The sequence below is a fragment of the Echeneis naucrates genome, chromosome 8 (assembly GCF_900963305.1).
Source record: "Echeneis naucrates chromosome 8, fEcheNa1.1, whole genome shotgun sequence".
Classification (NCBI taxonomy): domain Eukaryota; kingdom Metazoa; phylum Chordata; class Actinopteri; order Carangiformes; family Echeneidae; genus Echeneis; species Echeneis naucrates.
Window position 1 is genome coordinate 14,999,212 of NC_042518.1, and position 18,386 is coordinate 15,017,597.

The 18,386-nt window shown below is 41.4% G+C and overlaps 1 protein-coding gene across 1 annotated transcript; it reads right to left on the reverse strand.

Moving 5' to 3' along the window:
- Window positions 1-242: 242 nt before the first annotated feature.
- On the reverse strand, window positions 243-17,034 carry tlcd4b (TLC domain containing 4b). The gene is made up of 7 exons (XM_029508324.1): window positions 16,741-17,034; window positions 13,609-13,761; window positions 9,780-9,869; window positions 6,476-6,534; window positions 5,213-5,307; window positions 5,014-5,087; window positions 243-4,891 (listed from the first exon to the last, which is right to left on the reverse strand). Exons 2-7 carry the CDS (start codon window positions 13,752-13,754, stop codon window positions 4,543-4,545), a joined length of 813 nt encoding a protein of 270 aa, XP_029364184.1. The 5' UTR covers window positions 13,755-13,761; window positions 16,741-17,034; the 3' UTR covers window positions 243-4,542.
- Between the last annotated feature and the right edge of the window lie 1,352 nt (window positions 17,035-18,386).

Below are 18,386 nucleotides of genomic sequence, written 5' to 3' on the forward strand. Positions count from 1 at the left end.
ACTTTAAAAGAAAGGAGAAACATGGAGCAATGGTGCCAACTACCAGTAGCGTGCCGTGATACACAGCTGGTGAATGACTGGTTCAGTTCACTATGCTGCCATCTGGATGCACTAAAGTCAGTCCAAGAAGGTATTCCCATGATAACATCACTGTTCAATAACCAACTCTTTAGTGCGAATGTTATGAGAAAACTTGGCACATTAAAAATGGGGGAGAAAAAGGTTCACAGACTGTTTTCATTTTGCCTTCAGCTTTATTGAAGAACAACAATGTCAAGTAAGTCTCAGCTTTCAGCTCTACAATTACGTGATCATTAGTAGTGGTCATTGTAGGCGACAACAATCCCGAGTCACAAGGTAATGCTCAGACAGGGACCCCTAAGGCCAGTGTGTAGTGTAGGCTGCTTCACATTAAAATCTCCAGAGAAAACACAGAATAAAAACAAACTGCATTGCTTTGAGAGGCAAAATAAAAAGAGACGAAAAGGGAAGGACAAGAAAGCCACACTGGCAAGTCTTTCAGAGAAAGAAAAAGAAACTGGCAAATCATTTGATTGAAGGGTTTCTAGTCACTGTTAACCACTACACAAATCCTGTCCTCTTTGTAATACTGAGGCTCAACTCATTCTATATCATCCTATGTTGTACATCCCGGATCAAACTTGAAATTACAGATTTAAGAGCAAATGTGAGACGGAGTTGTGTAGGTATCAAGTGTAACCTGGATAGAACCAGATAAATATACTGTTTTAGTACCAATTTCAATGCAGCTTTGTCATAATGCATTCAAGAGATCACTGGATCTCAGAAGATTAATTTCAGGTAATTGTTATGTACCTTTTCTGATAATGTACATATTTATTATATAATATAATGGGCATTGGCCTCCCCAGAGAAACAATGGCAACTGGGTTGTCCTCAGCTGACGGAATACTTGGGACAGACAATGGCCTTTCAGTAGCAGCTTTATCAAATACATCAACTGTTAACTCATTCTGTCAATTTCCAAACAGTCCCAGGGTGTTGAGATACAGCACAAATATCAGGTCTCGAAATATATTTTGTAGAAAATCCTGAAAGTACAAAAACTCAGTCCAACAGTTTGTCTAAAGAATAAATCCAAACTTAAAGACATTCAAAAAGCAAATGATGCTGCAACATTAAGTGCATCAGCATCACTGCTCAGCCAGTCTGAGTAAAATCTCCCTCCCCAATGCAATCAAAGCATTTTTGTTTCTTGACTAAACAATATTAGTTGTATTCTACAGCTATTCACAGTTTTGAAGACCAGAGAAGTGAGACATCAGCCTTCCTATTACCTACCTGTATATCCCAGAGAGCTTATGTCAAAAATAGAGTGATTCCCACTGCGAGCTCACCTTAATGCCACTTAATGACCCATTAGAACATTCACCAAGAGACTTAGCCCTGTGTTCAGGAGAGCACAAAACACTAAACACAAAACATGCTCCCAAGAAAGGGATCAGTTTTGGATTATAATACTTGGCCGGATTAATCATTGTGCAGGCAGATTAGAAAAATATATACATAGAGTATACATATGGAACAGAGAGGAGATAATCACTGGATATTACATTAGAAGGATCATGCTAATTCAAATCTGACCACATCACATCCACCGTTTGTGTAAAGGCACAAGTTACTGTAGCCCCTCCTCTGTGGTGACAGACAGAAATACAGGAGATCACTGAGTTATTGCTCCATAGGGAGTGTGCTTTATAGTTCCACAGTGAAAACACCACCAGACTTTCTCAGAATATTAGAACTACAGATAATCGAGACTTAGATGGGAACGCCACCAATTTCACAGGTTAAAGTTTGTTCACAGATGTTGGGGTGCACTATATATATTGTATAAAGCCTTCTGTGGCTCCAAGAAGGAGCTGTGCAAAGTTCAATATATTGCCTCAACTGCTTGAGTCACTTGAGTTAGAGTCAGATGGGGCCAAAAATAAGTTGGAAATGAAAAGACTGGCAGGTTAAGATTTAGGAGGAAGTGAGTTCCATCCCTCACATGTGCTCGAGGCTGTATTAGCTGCTAACAGCACAATGCACCCTAACGTGGCGTTAACTTGCACTGTGGATAATATCAGTAAATAGTTTCAATTTGCAAACTGCTCCATTGGTGAAACAAACTTGAGCAGCAGGTGACTGTCAAATTAATGCATGGAAAAAAAATGCCACATTTCCATTGTTTGTTTTCCAATTGTTCCGATGATTGATTGGTGCTTCATAACTACATCATCTTGTTGCAACTGTACTGAATTAATGTCTCCTGACTTTAGAATTAAGAACTTCATTAGAATTTTCTTGTTTGTTTTAAAAAATGTTTAATATTCGCTCCACTCCAGTGAAGGCCAGGCTATAATGTCTTGTTCTATATCTTGTTATTTGGATCCTAAAAAAAATAAAATAAAAAAAAGCTGTCAACAATCTGAATTTGACAATGATAGGAGTGCAATGTTTTTTTGTGTGGCAATTGTCAAGTCTGAAACATCCTCTTGTGTTTCTGTCTGTTGTGATATCAACTATGTTGTTATTAGTGTCTGCTGAGAGCAGACTGTCCATTTAAAGAAGAAATGAATTAGTAAAAGTAAACTAACTAACAAAAAACTGTTATACAGAGAGCGTGGTACGGATTAGTGAGTTAGACATACAGTATGCATTTACTGTACATGTATTTGTGTTCAGACATGCAGGGAGGGGGAAAGCCATAAAGATACATGCATTCAGTATGCTCTGAGAGGAAGAAACATCAGCTTTTGGAAGACAAACCCTCCTCAGCATTAGATTAATGCTATTCATTTTTAGATGTCACTCATCAATCTTACTATTCACTAAGGCATCACAGAAATATGCCGATCTTACCATGCTTTACAGTGAGGATTTATAGTTTACACACACACACACACACACACACACACACCAAGAAAACAAACAAACAAACAAACAAACAAACAAAACAAAACCCAAAACAAACATGCAGATTGCTTTCAAAAGCATATTGTCATCACAGGTTAGTACATCCAAATAAATCAGATTATTATCTGATGGAGGATTTTGAAAAATGCCATATTGCCAACATTCAGCAAAAGGAAGAGCACCATGTATGTGTTTTAGAAGGGCACCAAATACAGTGTATGATTTGCATGCGCAAACTGGTGGATGTGTGTGGTGTGGCGTTTGTGTGTGCACATAACTCTCTTCTATTAAGTACTCAGAGCCACTGAGAACAGAAGAGAAAATGGCCTATAAAAGCCTCCTGGGGTGAGGAAGTGATGCCACTGTGCTTCCCTGCACTGCCGGCGATAAGCCCTGAAGACAGTCAGCAGAGGAAGAGGACCCCAGACCCAGTGATATCACAAAAAGGAAATATCTTTAAGGCTACATACAGTACGACACAAAGAAAAATAAATGCTGATTAACTCATGAGGAAGGAATTGACAAAGTCTCTGTAAGGCAGGGGGAGAGGTAGAACAAAACCAAAAGTCTGAGCTGGATAGAGATCTATCCAGTGAGGCAGAGGGTTGCAACAGAAGTATAGTGAGTTAGACATGTTACTATGACTGCTTGGGAATTGACGCTACATGAAACGAAAGATTAAACACAGCAGTGATGCCAGGACGATAGAAACTGAATAGGCAAAAATCGTCCTATGAGAAGCTAAGGGTGTTAGTGTGTGTGGTTCTCTCTTCTACATGCATACTCTGTTTTTTAATATAATCCAAATTAATTAGGAGGTTGGAGGGGCATGGCTGGTGATATAGGCAGGCGCCACTTGCAGAGAGGCCACAGCAGGTGATACTGTAGAAGAGGCATTATGGTGTTTTTCTGTCTCTGTGCGAGGTCTGATGAGTAGTAATACAAGAGCCCTGTAGATTCACAAACACCGTATAAGTCCGATGGGAGAGCTCTTCACTCTGCAGGCCTCGTCTCTTCGAGTATGGACGGAATATGAACAACAGAAGAGGCCTCCAGCTGTTCAGGAGCGAGATTGAGCAAGAGATGGTTAGCATCTGAAGGGGCTGAGCTTTGTTAAACTTTGTGAGCTTATTCCTCCAATATTATTGCTTTCCTGTCATTCACAGGCACTTCAGAGGATTGGGCTTTGGCTGAAGTTGAGCGTGAGAGGAGACAAGAGGGATGATGGTAGTGATGAAAGAGGCAAGTGACAGACCGAGTTAAAAGTGTGCTCGTGAAGCTCTGTCTTGTTGTCTGCGACCAAAAGCTGTCACCCAGCAGGATACTAATCTGTCAGTGAACACACACTGAGGCTACAAAGGCTTGTGCTTGGGTGAGACAAGAGCAATCCACTTGTTGTGTGTCAGGGTCACCTGAGGACTCTTAGCCCAGTCCACTAGCCAACTACAACCAGATTAAGGACTAACACTGGGGATTCAAGGGTGGGGTGGGGACGCTGGGAATGGTGCTGAGGCTCTAGCAAAGGAGAGAAGCTGTGAGATTCCTGGGTGTCCAGCCTCTCTACCTGCTTATGTCTGTTTACAAATAATCTACATCTCTTTAGTCTTTGTGGTTGTTGACATACTTCTTGTTTGAGGAAGATGAAGCCTCTCCTCCTTCATTAACCTTGCGTCCTCCTCTCCCGGTCAGTACTTTATAGCAGCCTCGGGTGATCTTGTACATCCAAATAGTGTTCAAGATATCCAGGGTGATGCAAGAGGTGATCCAGGCTACCTGGGCACCCAAACCAAGCCGCTCAAAGGCTGGGGTGCCAAAAGTGGCAAAAACACTGGCCCAGTAAGATGGCATGACGGCAATGCGCACCAGGAAGAACACCACTGCCATGGCAACGCCGTTTAACACCACCATCCGGTGTGAGCGAGGGTACTTTAAAACCTCAAAGAACCACCTGGAGGGCATTGAGGATCAAGAAACATCAGTATGAAACATGCATTCAGACGGTAAGCAAAAGAAATGAACCCTGGGAACTGTTGACATAATGGTGATTGTTCTCTAGTAGGCCTGACTCACCGTTGGTTTACAAATGGCGTGGATAACTCTGAAATGAGACGAAAGTTGGCAAAGTAGGGAAGCACTCCCCGAGTCTGCAATGACCAAACACACAGGTTATTAAATATGCACGAGCACAATAACACAGCCCCAGCACAACAATTCCATGGTGAGATTAGAATTTTAGTTTTTGAGTCTTGGTCGAGAGGGGGTGACTCACCAGCACGTAACCATATGCATAGAGCGCCGCCAAGTGGTGACAAACAAAAAAGCTGTCCCCCATTGTGCTCCAGTTACAGGCAAGCAGCACAAGATCTGGAGAAAAAAAACAAAACAAAAAAACACAAGTTTATCAAAAGCTGGCCCATACCTATTTGACCAACACTGTGAACAACATAACTGCTGTTAAAAAAAAACAAAAACAAAAACAAAAACCCAAAACAGCCAAAAACACACCAGTATTTTCTGTAGCAGCAAGAACGACTCGTCATATATATATATATATATATATAAAAAGGCATTTCAGAATAAAAAGAAAGAAAATTTAATCTAAATTGTGGTCATGACCTTGATTTTCTAAAACCATCTGAGTTAAGTGGAGTGGAAGAAACAAAGGAGCTGTTTCCTCTGACATATTAAATAATATTGCACATTTTTTGATCAATGCTTCTGTTAATTGAGCTATCAAACTGTAGATTGCTTGACCTCTGTTACACATGACAATGGATTTAATCTAAAATGCCAGGCAACTGCACTGCCAGTTATAATTGAGCAAATGCATAGGGCAGCAACTGCACCAGGTGAATCTCAGAGCAAGACTCTTTTAAAGGACATTATATTACATATTTATGGCTGAAAAACCTCAAGAGGTCTAACTGTATCCGTAGATGCTGCTTGAAGTTGTTCCATTTATGGCAATGAAGACTTTGTTTTATTGAATTACCTGCAAAAAAAAAAATCACATATATAAATAGAGATTTGCAGGAACTCTCACATTTCATTCACACTTAAATCTGCAATGATCGGTTCTTGTGTTATAAAACCTGACTCAAAATATGTGAGCTGGTTCATACATGGCATGCTAAGCAGTTTTACTCTGGAAAAACCTAAAATCATTATCAATTTGATGTTCAAAAACAGAGAGACAAAGGCAGGATGGAATTCAGTCTTAAAACATACTATATTTGACAAAATATGAAGTTTAAAAAAGGGACTAGGAGGATTACATTACAATAAACTGTAGTAATTAATACAAAAGTATAATTATTATAGTCCATGGTTATTTGATGTGTTTCTAAGTTGATTCTCTTATGACCATTATGTGTTGCATACATTTTGATGAATACTGTGAATGCGTATGATTGCATTAAAACTCTACAGCCCCACTTTGAGAATAACTGCAACACCAGGGAAGCACAGTCAGTCATTTTCCTTTGTGCTTTATGACATCCATGTTACATTGATAAAAAAATAATATGCTCACCATAAAGAAGGTAACCGCAGGTTATGGCTACATTGAGTTTGACAAGACTTGGGTCACCCCTGTGGAACAACAACAAACAGAGTGTAAAGGTACTTTCCACATGCTCTGCCACCACCACCCTGAAGGTAAACAAGCCAGGAGCTGGAAGCTACTCAGACTGCGCTCTCTGATCAATAATCAACTTCTGCAAAGAGGACATAATGCAACGTTGCAAACTAATTAATGTAACAATGTTAACACACTCATCATGAATCATCCAGAAAGGTCATTCAAGGTTGATTGCCTGATGCTGATGAGCTTGCTGTGATACCCTTGTACATGGTTAGGTCTTGATTAAAAACAGCAGCATGCTGACAAGGCTGGGGAGAGAGTATAACTATTTGTGGTGAATCTATGACATGACAAAAAGCAGAGGAACATTCACGCCACTGACTCGTGATGTCCCTCCTCTGACAAAACGTCTGAATAACAGTAGTTAGTTAAGTCCACATACCTATGACCTGTTCCAGTGGCTATTTGGTGTCTTTGCAAATAACATTTGTTGAAAATAATGACGGTGCCTCTGCTTCAACAGACACCTGATCATGGTATCGGCCACAGGTATTGCATGGCAAATGACAGGCTGAACACGTCTGTAACAGAACCTCATGGCGTTACTGTACACACAGACACACAAACTGACCTACTGTATGTACACTCAGTGGCAGAGAGTTCAGATTTTACTCTGCAAATTTCATCCGAGGTTGTTCAACACATTATCTACATCTGAAATAAGCAAGACACAAGTAATATATTCAGTGTAGTAAATATGCTAAATAGACACAAACTATTTTCTGACGTCCCTGACAGCAAGTGACACTTCACAACTTTCTACAGTCAACCAAGAACTTCTCACCAGCTGGGTTAAACAGTTAATGAAGCATTGTTTCTCTCTAATTATGTATCTAATCTAATGTCTGTGTGATGAGAGCGTGCTCCCCCTGTTAACTGATCAGCTGTATCACTTTACCACTGCACTCAGACAAGCATTGCCTTGAAGGCTGGATAAGACCCAACCTAAGTGACACTGTGATAGTCAGAGAGTCTGCGAGTCCAAGAGCTCCTTGATAATCACATCAATGTGATCCAGCTTTAGTTAACTAAATATACAGCATACCCAAGCTCCTCTCTCAATGTGCAGCTAACTGAGAAGAATTTGACCTAGAAAATGAACTGCAGCCTTTAATACAGCAATGCTTTATAACTTTATAACTTGAGGGAACATTTACTAAATTTTATGGTTCATACCTCTAGTATACACACAAGTTGTGCAGTTATGTCTTCATCTGATTAAGAGTTAAGGGATGTTGCCAAAATTTACAAAAACACAAATTCTTCTTCTTTTTTTTTTTTTTAAATCAAGTTGATATTCAGTAAATTAATAAGGTTTCATGTGTATGATACTTTCTCAATTTATTGTCACAGACAACAACATCTTTGGGGGAATGACAAGGACGTCAACATGTGGAAGATTCTTAAGCAGTAAATAAAGTGTAAAAGCACCTGGAATAATGCATTTATATCAATCACAGTTTAGATAGTGGGTTTAAAATGTCAGCTTGGAAGCCAATGTAATGTGTTCCATAAAACATTACTACCAGACTGCCCGTTTCAACTAAGCACCACCCTGAATTATGGTCTGCCGTTCCTTTGACAGCCCTGCACGTGTGAAGTTCAAGTTTAGATAAGCCAATCAACAAACGCAAGTAGAGGCATGGCGGGCAGACATGCTGCTTGTTAAATGAATGGATTATGATAACAGGCGAGGCTGTGCCGCCAGCCAGAGTGACACGCTGAAAAAGCCAGAGCAGCCGCTATAAACAATGCCGGTTTCTAACAGTCTGGCTCTCACCACTCCAGCCATATTGAGAACAGCGGGGAGAACAATGCTGCTGTGTGACAGGTCTTAGCGATGCAGTAACACAATCAGATTGACTGGAGAATTAATGCTTGCACCACTCGAATGTTGCAATGACAAGAGCTTTAAGGCATTAAGATACTGCTGGGGATCAGCTAGGTGCTGCAGGGTGTTGTGATTAAAGACAGACATTCAACAAGGGATGTAAAGAAAGCTGGAGTATTCAAACAGAAATAGATTCAATAAAGAGATAACCCTTTCCCTTCTGTTCCTGCTAAATTCTGTCTAAAAATGTACATAAAGAGTAAGGTGCCTGGATAGAGAGCTGAGATAAGAACCTGAAAACTCAGCAGATGAAGATTGTAGCAGAAGGAGGGAGAGGGTCCCTCTTGACCTCCCCCCTCTTTTTCGCTCCATCAGAGATGCAGGCCGGGGCCAAGACAGAGACAATAAGAGCAAAGGAGCTGTGCTGCATTGATTCAACTGCCTGAGATGTGGGGTGCTGCTACAATGGAAAGCAAGAGGCTGTAGGACTCATGGAGGGATGATGGGGGCATGGGGTCCACATGAAGAAAAGCAGAGGGAGGCGGGGTGGAGATCTAGGCTGCTGTTGTTTGTATGGAAAACAGTCTTGTTGGTGGGATTCTAGCCTGTCGCTAAAGCCAAAGGAAAACGGAGAAAATAGAGGAGGAGGAAAGAAGGAGTGATGAAAGAATAGTGAAATGTGAGTGACAGATAGAGAGAGAACCAAAGAGACAAGTTTTAAATGGCTGATTAAAATATTGGTAAGGAGAAAGAAAATGGAGGGGATTACCATTTTTCTTTTCAAGGGCTCATTGATGGAAATAACAGAGTCAGCAGTAGTAGAGCAGGTGAAAGACTGAGACAGAAAAGGCAATAATCAAAGGCTAAATCCACTGAATCTACAACTCCCTGGAGACTCCACTGACAAGTTAGATCCACTCTCTCCTTTCTGCTTTTCATTCTGATGAATGGGACACAGTTGTCATTTCTCCAAAGGCTTTAAGTACTATCCCTGATGATCTTTCACTACTCCACACCTCCCATCTTCACCTTTCATCTGTTTCCTAACTCCCCTGTGAGCAAGCTGTCTGAAAAGACAGCTGTGAGAAGACAGGTTACTCTTAAAAACACTTAATGCAATAATTTTTTTTTTTTTTTTTTTTTTAAGCCTGGCCAGATGATGTGGCACACTGTGTCGTGTTTTTGCCTTTTTTGTTGGCTAAATGGCAGGATTTCCCTTCTTTCTTTTTTTATATAAATAAATAAATACGTTCTTCTTGATGGTATCTTGTTATTTGCATGTCACAGATCCTTCCATTTCATTACATCACAATGTTGTTGGAAAACGTGCTTATGATTTAGCTTTGTTTCTTTTCCTCTTACCAGACGGGATCAGCGTTGACTGCATCGTCAAACCACAGGATGTAGAGACAGAACAAGCCGACAATTAGAGCATGCACAGTCGACACCAACCTGAATAAGGAAACAAACACACAAAGCCAGATTAATAATTTTGATAGCAGATTATAGAGACTTTACAGACAGGAAATGTAACAAATGGTTAATGATTAGCAAAGGGAAGGTATAGCTCTTCTGTCTTACTACATTTATTTCATGTTTGTATAAAATAATAATTTACAACTACATTTCCCCCTGTCCACAAATGTCTTTTTCACCAGGACTGATACAGAGTAACCCCTGATTTTCAGAGTAGTTATCTGGGCCCCTGAAGAGATACTCCAGAGGTCCAGTGGCTCTTCTCCCTTCTTGCACTGTCACAGTGAAACCTCTGCAGCATGGTGGCTCCTATAGACACACGCATACAGAAACTGTTGGCGTGAGCCTGAGCTAAGACTGGCTCTACAGAAGGGCCAGAGTCGACAAGTCCACTATTACTGCTGGATCAGAGTCAAGTGTCTAAGGGTCAAGGTCAATTTTAACAGCGCTGCATCAAAGACACACAAGGTCGGTTTTGTCAGGATTACATGACTTTGTATTACACAACAACGGTTTTCTAAGGTAGTGTGTCCCAGTGAATCTGTGCTGCAACTTCTATTCACATTCATACTTCATGGGTAAAGTTTGAATATTTTCTGTTCAAGGAGAAAAACTAAGGCGGGTATGCCTCAATTCAAATCTGTCCTGTCATAACACTATGTGGGAAAATGTCAAATACAGTGGGTCTGCATTTATTTTCAGATAAACACCTCATTTAGCTTTTCAGTTTTGACACTCAAAAGATTAAGCATTCACATGAACCCCCCCCCTTTTCTCCCTTCCTTACATAATTTTTTTAGCTATTCCCTATTTGGGGTTGCCACAGCAAGTCAGCTCTGTGACTTGCATGATTGAATTGGCTACAGTTTTTACCGTCCTGTTGCAACCCTCCCCATTTATCCAGGCGTGAAACCGGCACAAGCTTACCCCTGATTTGCATTGTAGCTGGGGTTGAAACCGGCGCCTCCCTCCTCCTGGAGTCAGATTTATTACTTTGAATCCCAAAATTCCAGGGAAATTTCTCTGACATCAATTTCCAAAAAAACATAAAATAGTATATTGTGTCCAAACTGGCAATAATATCTTGAATAAAAGCCATCTCCTGAAATGTTTGAGAGCAAAGGCCACATCAACTGTAACAAAAAAGACCTAGACCACGACCACAAGACAAAAGGAAAAAAAATAGAGCTATAATTTCATCCGACATGAGTCATATTTCACCAGGGTGGCTACAGTTTTATTTTGCCAACATCTACTGGCTTAACTGATCATATTAGACTCGCCAGAATCTGGGTGGCTTAACAATTATGTGTTCGGTGGTACTTAAAAATCTTGACCAGGAATTAATATACAGCATTTTTTCAGACACCTGTTTCCCCAGAAACACAAGATTAGGTGAATAAACATAATGATGGGAATTGTAACATATGGTTGACCAACAAACAGAGTGAGTACGACTTTGCTGTTGTGCTACATGTCGATGCTTATGTACAGTAGAAAATCTGTATTATCCCCTATACACATGAATGTGACTTCTTTTTCATCAGGACTGATACAGAGTGACCACTAACCTCTGGAGTAGTTATCTGGCCCTCTAAAGAGATACTCCAAAGGTCCAGTGGCTCTTATCTATGCCCCATCAGAAACACAGATTGTCACATTGCAGCCTCTGAGCACAGTGCTGGCCTGTGCCTAGACCAGCTGTACATATGGGCCAGACTGCCATTACAGAGAGCAGAACAGACATGGAGGAACTTGACTTTAGGACTTGGTAAAAATCTGTGTCCAGATCACTGTCTGTGTAGATCATGTTGTGACTCTATTTATATTAGTAGAGAAGAAAGTAGCCAAAGTTAAAATGAAAAGGAAATACACAAGGAAAATACATGACCCGGATCTTTCTTTGGAAACGCTCCCTCTTCTACTTGCACTTAAGTTGTGGTTACATAAACAGCACACTGATACACAGAGCAGGCACTTATGCAACAGTAGGTCACTCTAAGAGAAGCATCAGTGCCTTGCCTTTGACATTCTTGGTCAATATTCCCTGTACTTTCAATTATAAAGAGACAGACTAGCGTAAAGTACAGTTGCTGCTTGAAACTTAAACCCTTTCTGTGTGGAGCTGTTGTGTGGAATGATCGTGAGGTGGCCCAAGCCACACCAGTGTCCCTCTCAACAGAGCTGCATCACCAACTGATGTATCACAATGTTGCCTCAGTGGGGCTGGGGTACAAATATCCTCAATAAAGTTTGAATTCAAGTATCAAAGAAACAGTAAAAAAAAAAAAAAAACAAGGAAAAAAAAACCCCCACAAACAACAACAACAAAAAACAAATTCTGTTGGGTGTGCTTCTATTCAAGTCTGTTCCATCATTAAACTATGAGGAAAACTGTCCTTTGAGTTAGAGCTGGGTAGTATGACCAAAATTCTTTATCCCGGTATTTTTTAGAATTACTGAAGTTTCAGTTTTTGACAGTTTTTTGGGGGGGGTTTTCATTTCATGCATGATTTGGTGGTGACCAGATTTTCCACTGATTGGGAGAAGATTTACTGCATTTTGAAAAACATGCAAACTCTGCACACCCTGGGGACCAAACCCACAACCTTCTTATTGTGGGGCAATAGTGCTAACCACTATACTGCCATGCTGCCCTATGGGCAGGGTCACAGCTGCTAAATATCTTACTGCATAGGAGTTGAGGTGGTATTTAGTAATACCAAATAGGTATCAATATATTTGGTATTTAGTTTCAGCCATGACAGATTATATGAAACAGGTGGCAGCTCCACATAGAGAGTTTGTCTTCATAGAATCAGACTGCTGTTTGCTAGATGTCTGTCAGCCACAACAGCAATCCTTTGATGGTGAGAGCTAGTAACAATAAGACATTTTACTCTTTATGACAGCGGTCCCCAACCTTTTTTGCACCACGTACCGGTTTAATGTCAGACAATATTTCCTTTAAGGTTTGGCCGATAAATGCAACAAAATAAAATGATACGATTGGCAAAAAAAAAAAAAGATCTATTTTCTAAATATCATATAAACGTGAATCCATTGTGCACTTGTATGGAACTTTATCAGCAGGATAACGGAGAGAATCCGGTCATTTTCCAAAATTAAACATAGTTCAGCTTCAGATAATAAATAAAACATAAATAATGTAAGTTATTAATTTTTTCTGTGCGGCCCGGTTCAAAAGACCCACGGACCGGTACCGGTCCGCGGCCTGGGGGTTGGGGACTGCTGCTTTATGAAATATGCTCATTTGTTCTTGTCCAGAGTTAAATGAGAAGATCAAGACTATGACTTATTTATGAGAAGAAATGACACTGGAGAAAATTAGATACTGTATGAGGTGATAACTCGTGAGTTTTAAAAGGTGACCCTGAATATTATTACATTCAGAGAGAGCCAGACAAGAACCCCAGGAAGTGTATTTATTTTCCAGTTTAAACTGACTGATTTTGCTGGCTAAAGTTCATTTGATAATACATAATCCAATCTTTAGTGTGATACATCCTTGCATAAAAACACGATAACCTTTTGTGCAGAATAACAGTGGAACTTATTAGGTCCAGGGCTGATATACACTGCGAACCTGAGTCCAGCTATGCATTCCATATCATAGCAAGGTCAAACCACCAGATTGTTAGCATCTCATAAAGGCGTGCATATAGAGCTTGGGTAGTGGGACCCTTTGACACACCTGGAGTTCCACTCAGTGAGTTTGGTGGAATGCAGCCGTCCATAACCTGGTGCGAAGGTGGAGGAGAGCCGTGGGCTGGCCACTGAGAAGAATAGCTGGAAACCCACAAAGCTGCCAGCGACCACAGTCAACTCTCTCGTCTCCATCACTCACCTAAACACAACAGGGAGGGAGTTGGGGGGGGGGGGGACAGAGAAAAAGAGGGTGATCCACATGGACAGGTTCAATGGATGACTGTCAGTCATCCTGGGCAGTGTTTCAAGATTCACTTAGGTGGTGGTGAGAGGGTGAGGCAGCACCCTGTGTGGTTCATCCAGTCCACAAAAGAAGGAAAAGCGACAGAGGAGGAGAAAAAAAAGATGAAGACATGGGCAGCCTGATGCAAGCAACATAAGAGCTTTAGACTGGCAGGGCAATCCACAGAGGGAGAGGAGCGAATAAAACACAGGAGAGCCACTGGAGTTAGGGGCAACGGTGGGGGGGTGAAAACAAAAACAGAGTGGTAGAAGCAGAAAAAAAGTGAGTCTTGTGAATATAGTATGCCACACAGCCTTTAGATTTGGAGGAGAAAGTCTCCATTATTATGCATATTTTGCAAGGGGGATTACAGAGAGTTGTTTAGGACACACCAAAAATCCATGAGAAGAAAACAAAGGCTGAGTGAGAAAAGAAAAGAGGATTGTGACGATGAAGTAACTGGCTCAGCTCATGAGACAGACAGTGGAAGACTGCATTGTTGTGTTAGCTTGTATTTCACTTCATTAATGCACTGTATAATTCCTTAAAAATCATTTCTGTATTTGAACTTTTACATAACTTCTCATTGCATAGTATTACTTGGTTTAGGTCAACACAAATTATAATCAGAGGAAACACAGACTCAGGATGCAGACTTGCAAATTACTGACAATAAAAACACATGCAGATATGCGGTGCACTAAGTGCAGAGATTTGTTTACTTATATTCAGGTCAACAATCTAGTAGCCTTTCCTTTCATATCAGTCAATAAGCAGAGTTGATATGAAAGATCATCATGTTTGCAAAAGCAGCAAAAAACAGATCTTTAATTAGCCTTTCCCTTGTCATGGTTAAATGAGGACAGAGGGGAAATAAAATATTTGCAAAAACCAAGTTGTTTTTCCAATCACTTTTAATTGATGTTGACGCTAAAATTGTTATCTTTTTGACTTTGCAGAGTTGCTTACATTCAAGAAAAAACAAAAAACAAAAACAAAATAACAACCTCATATTGTGTTGAACAACCATGTCTCAAGGTCAGGATGCAGCATTAACCCCCTAACTCTTGCTTACCTCCATTTTCATACATAGACAAAATAAATGACTATGTAGTCCAACTAATTGAGTTCCTAACTCTGTTGCTGCGGCTATTATACCTGCATTTAAAGCAAAACTGTCCCAATATCAATATCCACATAAGAGCATTTATTAATCTGCAACAACCACAGATAAATGTGCATCCTCATCATGACCTCTCATCTGTGAGTCTCATTTGTGAGTAATGGTCAGCTGTTGCAACACACTGTAACTGTGCTGATGTGGACTCTGGACTGAAAATGCACTGGAATTCTGATTAAACTACAGAAATTATGCAAGTCATTTAAAACCACATTCTCATTCCAGGAGAGCTGATGATTAGACTTGTAAATATTACATATACAAATACTAGGTAAATATTACAACTGACTGGCACAGAAAAAGGTATGAAGCTTTATACATATATTAGCTGTATATTACATAAAGGCATTGTGATTGCAAAAGCAACCTCAGCAGTTTAACTGCAGGACAGCAGGTGACACTTAAAGCGTGAAGCCAAATTTAAATTCTATTTTTAAAATGTCATATGCCATGCATGCAAACTGTACAACAAGATATAAGGAAACAAACAACAACAAGCACACCAAGACAAAGTGCCATGGCAAAACTAATCTAGCTCAGTCACCAGAGGCAACACTCAAGTTCTACAGAATAAACTTCACAATGAAACATTGGGACTTTTGACAACTTCATGATACAGATTTCCCGAAAATCAGATCCACTGCAAGAAATACTCAACTCCTATTCAAATGATCTTTGCAGTTCCCTTTTCTCAAGTAACTGGCAAGTTTAAACGGGAAACTGAGGGTTTTTTTTCTCGGAGGAGCCAACCACCCTGAGAGTCTCTTATTGTCTCCGGCAGCGGCAGTGCACATTCCTGGGTCACGTTGATCATATGCAGCATGCGTCTGAATAATTCATCGGTGTTCTTCACCTGGCAGGCTGGTTCATGCTGTCCCATGGGATGGAGAAGCACACAGAGCCTCCTCACTGCGGCTGACAGCCCGGACAGGAGAGGGGCTCCGCTGTCCACGTTTGACCTTGTTCCGCTGCACTATCCTGCTGCTGTCAGCAAACCATGACCCCGTGACATATCGACCAAACATAAATAATAGCGGTTCAATTTCCCCTGTACCTTTGGAAATCTAAACCGGCCCCTGTCTACCGCATTGCTACACCAGACCCAAGGGTTGGTCTGGCTCTGGAGCCCTGAAGACACAATCCCTTGCCGGCCTGATCTTTACAAATCCTTGCAGGCAGGTCGGATCATGGCATGAATACTGATAAATAACGGAACAATATAGCTATTTTTAAGATGATAGGAAGCCTTCGCGTTCGGCCCAAAGACTGCAACAATAAACCAAACACTCCTCTGGGAGTCAGAGCTTTGTGCAGGCAGCATGTAGCAGATGCTTTGGGCTATTCAAAGTGAAAAGGTAAATGTACCCAACAGCGAGCGGGCTGCCTTCACTTGACGGGTTCTAACACGCTTTGCAGGTGGTGCAGATACACAACACAGCGATGCAGACGAGCGATCGGGACCGACTAGAGACGTTTCAGGTGCAATTACCAACGAACACAATCTCCACAAAGCCATGCAGCGTCACAACACAAGGAGAGCAGGTGTTGAACGAGTTGGAAAAAGCAGCCGATCGGCGGCCGAGCCTGCCGCCCGTCAACCTGGCGGAGCAAAGTTGTCGTCCAACGCTGCTGAGGGGCAGCCCGCTGTGGTCAGAAAATACATAAATACAAATACAGCTTGGTTCGGTGGAAGGGGCACAGCGAGGCCCGGTTACCTGCTATCCGTCGCATAGGTCTGTGTAGGCGGACAAACCCCCGTTCAAGTTACCGTCTTCCCCACTTTCTTACAACTTGACGTTAGCTAGCAAGTCTGCTCCGCCGACACAGCCCGCTGGCTCCGCTCTCCGGCCCCGGGAAACAGAAGGAAAGGGCTGCCCTGCTCCTCCGCCAAAGTCCGGAGGAAGACGGCTCTCCTTACGGCCCCCTTTGCTCGTTACCATGTGTTTTTACTTTAGAGCCGGACAGGAAAAGTTTTTCCAGCCCGTTTTATTTTCGCGTTGACATTAAGATCCGAGTGGTGACGTCGGCACGAACACGCCCCCCACCCCCCTTCAGACCACACCCACAGGAACAAAGGCCACGAGTGTGGCAGTGCTGACAGCAGAGAGCGGAGCCTCCACGGAGCAGACCGTGGACTGCCACAGGGGCCAGTCACTGCAGAGCGCTGGAGTTCGTTATTTTCTGTTGAGCTCACAGGCTACTGCTGTTTCCAAGACGAAAATCTGTTGCCATCCTTGAAAGACATTGTTTTAATGTCGCTTAATCATTGTGAAGGGGCCGTATGTTGGCATAGTGGTTAGTGCTGATGCCCCGCAATAAGAAGGTCGTGAGTTTGATTCCCGGGCCTGGGGAACTTTCTAGGCAGAGTTTCCATGTTCTCCCCGTGCTTGTGTGGGTTTCCTCCAACCGTCCAAAGACATCATGTTTGGGTGAGTTGGTGACTCTAAATTGTCCGTAGGTCTGAGTGTCTGAGACTCTGTCTGTCTGCGTGTGTTGGCCCTGTGATGGACTGGTGACCCGTCCAGGGTGACCCTGCCCTAACACAGAGTGAGCTGGGATTGGTTCCAGCACCACCCATGACCCAGAAACAGATAAATGGTAGAAGATGAATGAAAGAATAAATCAATAATCACTATGAGGAAATAGGGCCATAGTCTAAACTTCTTAACTCAATCTGCATTCATGAAGTATTCATATTTTTAAACCATGACCCCACATTGACTTATTAACCACTATCTACCTGGTGAAGGTAAAAAAGAAAAAATCCAAACTCCTGAAACTGTACAAAGCATGAAAACTATTTGGAAAATGTTAAGTGCAGGTTAGTTCATTGATGAACTAAGTGACTTATATGCAAAAAATATACCGTCCATAAATGAGGCGTACATGCATTGTATATTGATCTCAGTGTTCAGTCCATTATTGATGATTTGGCAATATGCCTTTTTTAAAACACTCACACTAAAAACACACCCGTGAATTTGAATTAGCTTTCTGATGATTGGTAACAAGGCACCTTATACTTTCATATTTTCTCTTGGTTTGAAAGCCAGACACAGAGATAATGCTTGAACAAGTTGAAACCAGCACGCTATGTAGATGTTAAAGAAACAAGTTTATCCACCAGTCGAAAATGAAAGGTGTATCGACATGGACCTGTCATGCAGAACCTGAATTCTTCATTCATTTAGAGCAAATGCACTAACCTTCTCTATGCTGGACTGTCAGAATAATGACAGCACTGACTTGGGTCAAAGCACATTTGTAATAGCCTTTTATTATTTTTATTTTTTAAATCTTTTTATTACTGGCAACTGTCTGACTTCTTTGTTCATCAGCATTTGAGTGTAAAAGTCAAAGT

Bases quoted from the DNA above. Each gene is read 5' to 3' on its own strand.
- tlcd4b (XM_029508324.1), bottom strand. From the start codon at position 13,754: ATGGAGACGAGAGAGTTGACTGTGGTCGCTGGCAGCTTTGTGGGTTTC. The intron at 6,535-9,779 runs GTAAGAGGAAAA...GTTGTTCCACAG, and splicing joins GTCAACGCTGATCCCGTCTG to GGGTGACCCAAGTCTTGTCA. The intron at 5,088-5,212 runs GTGAGTCACCCC...TGGTCATTGCAG, and splicing joins ATGCATATGGTTACGTGCTG to ACTCGGGGAGTGCTTCCCTA.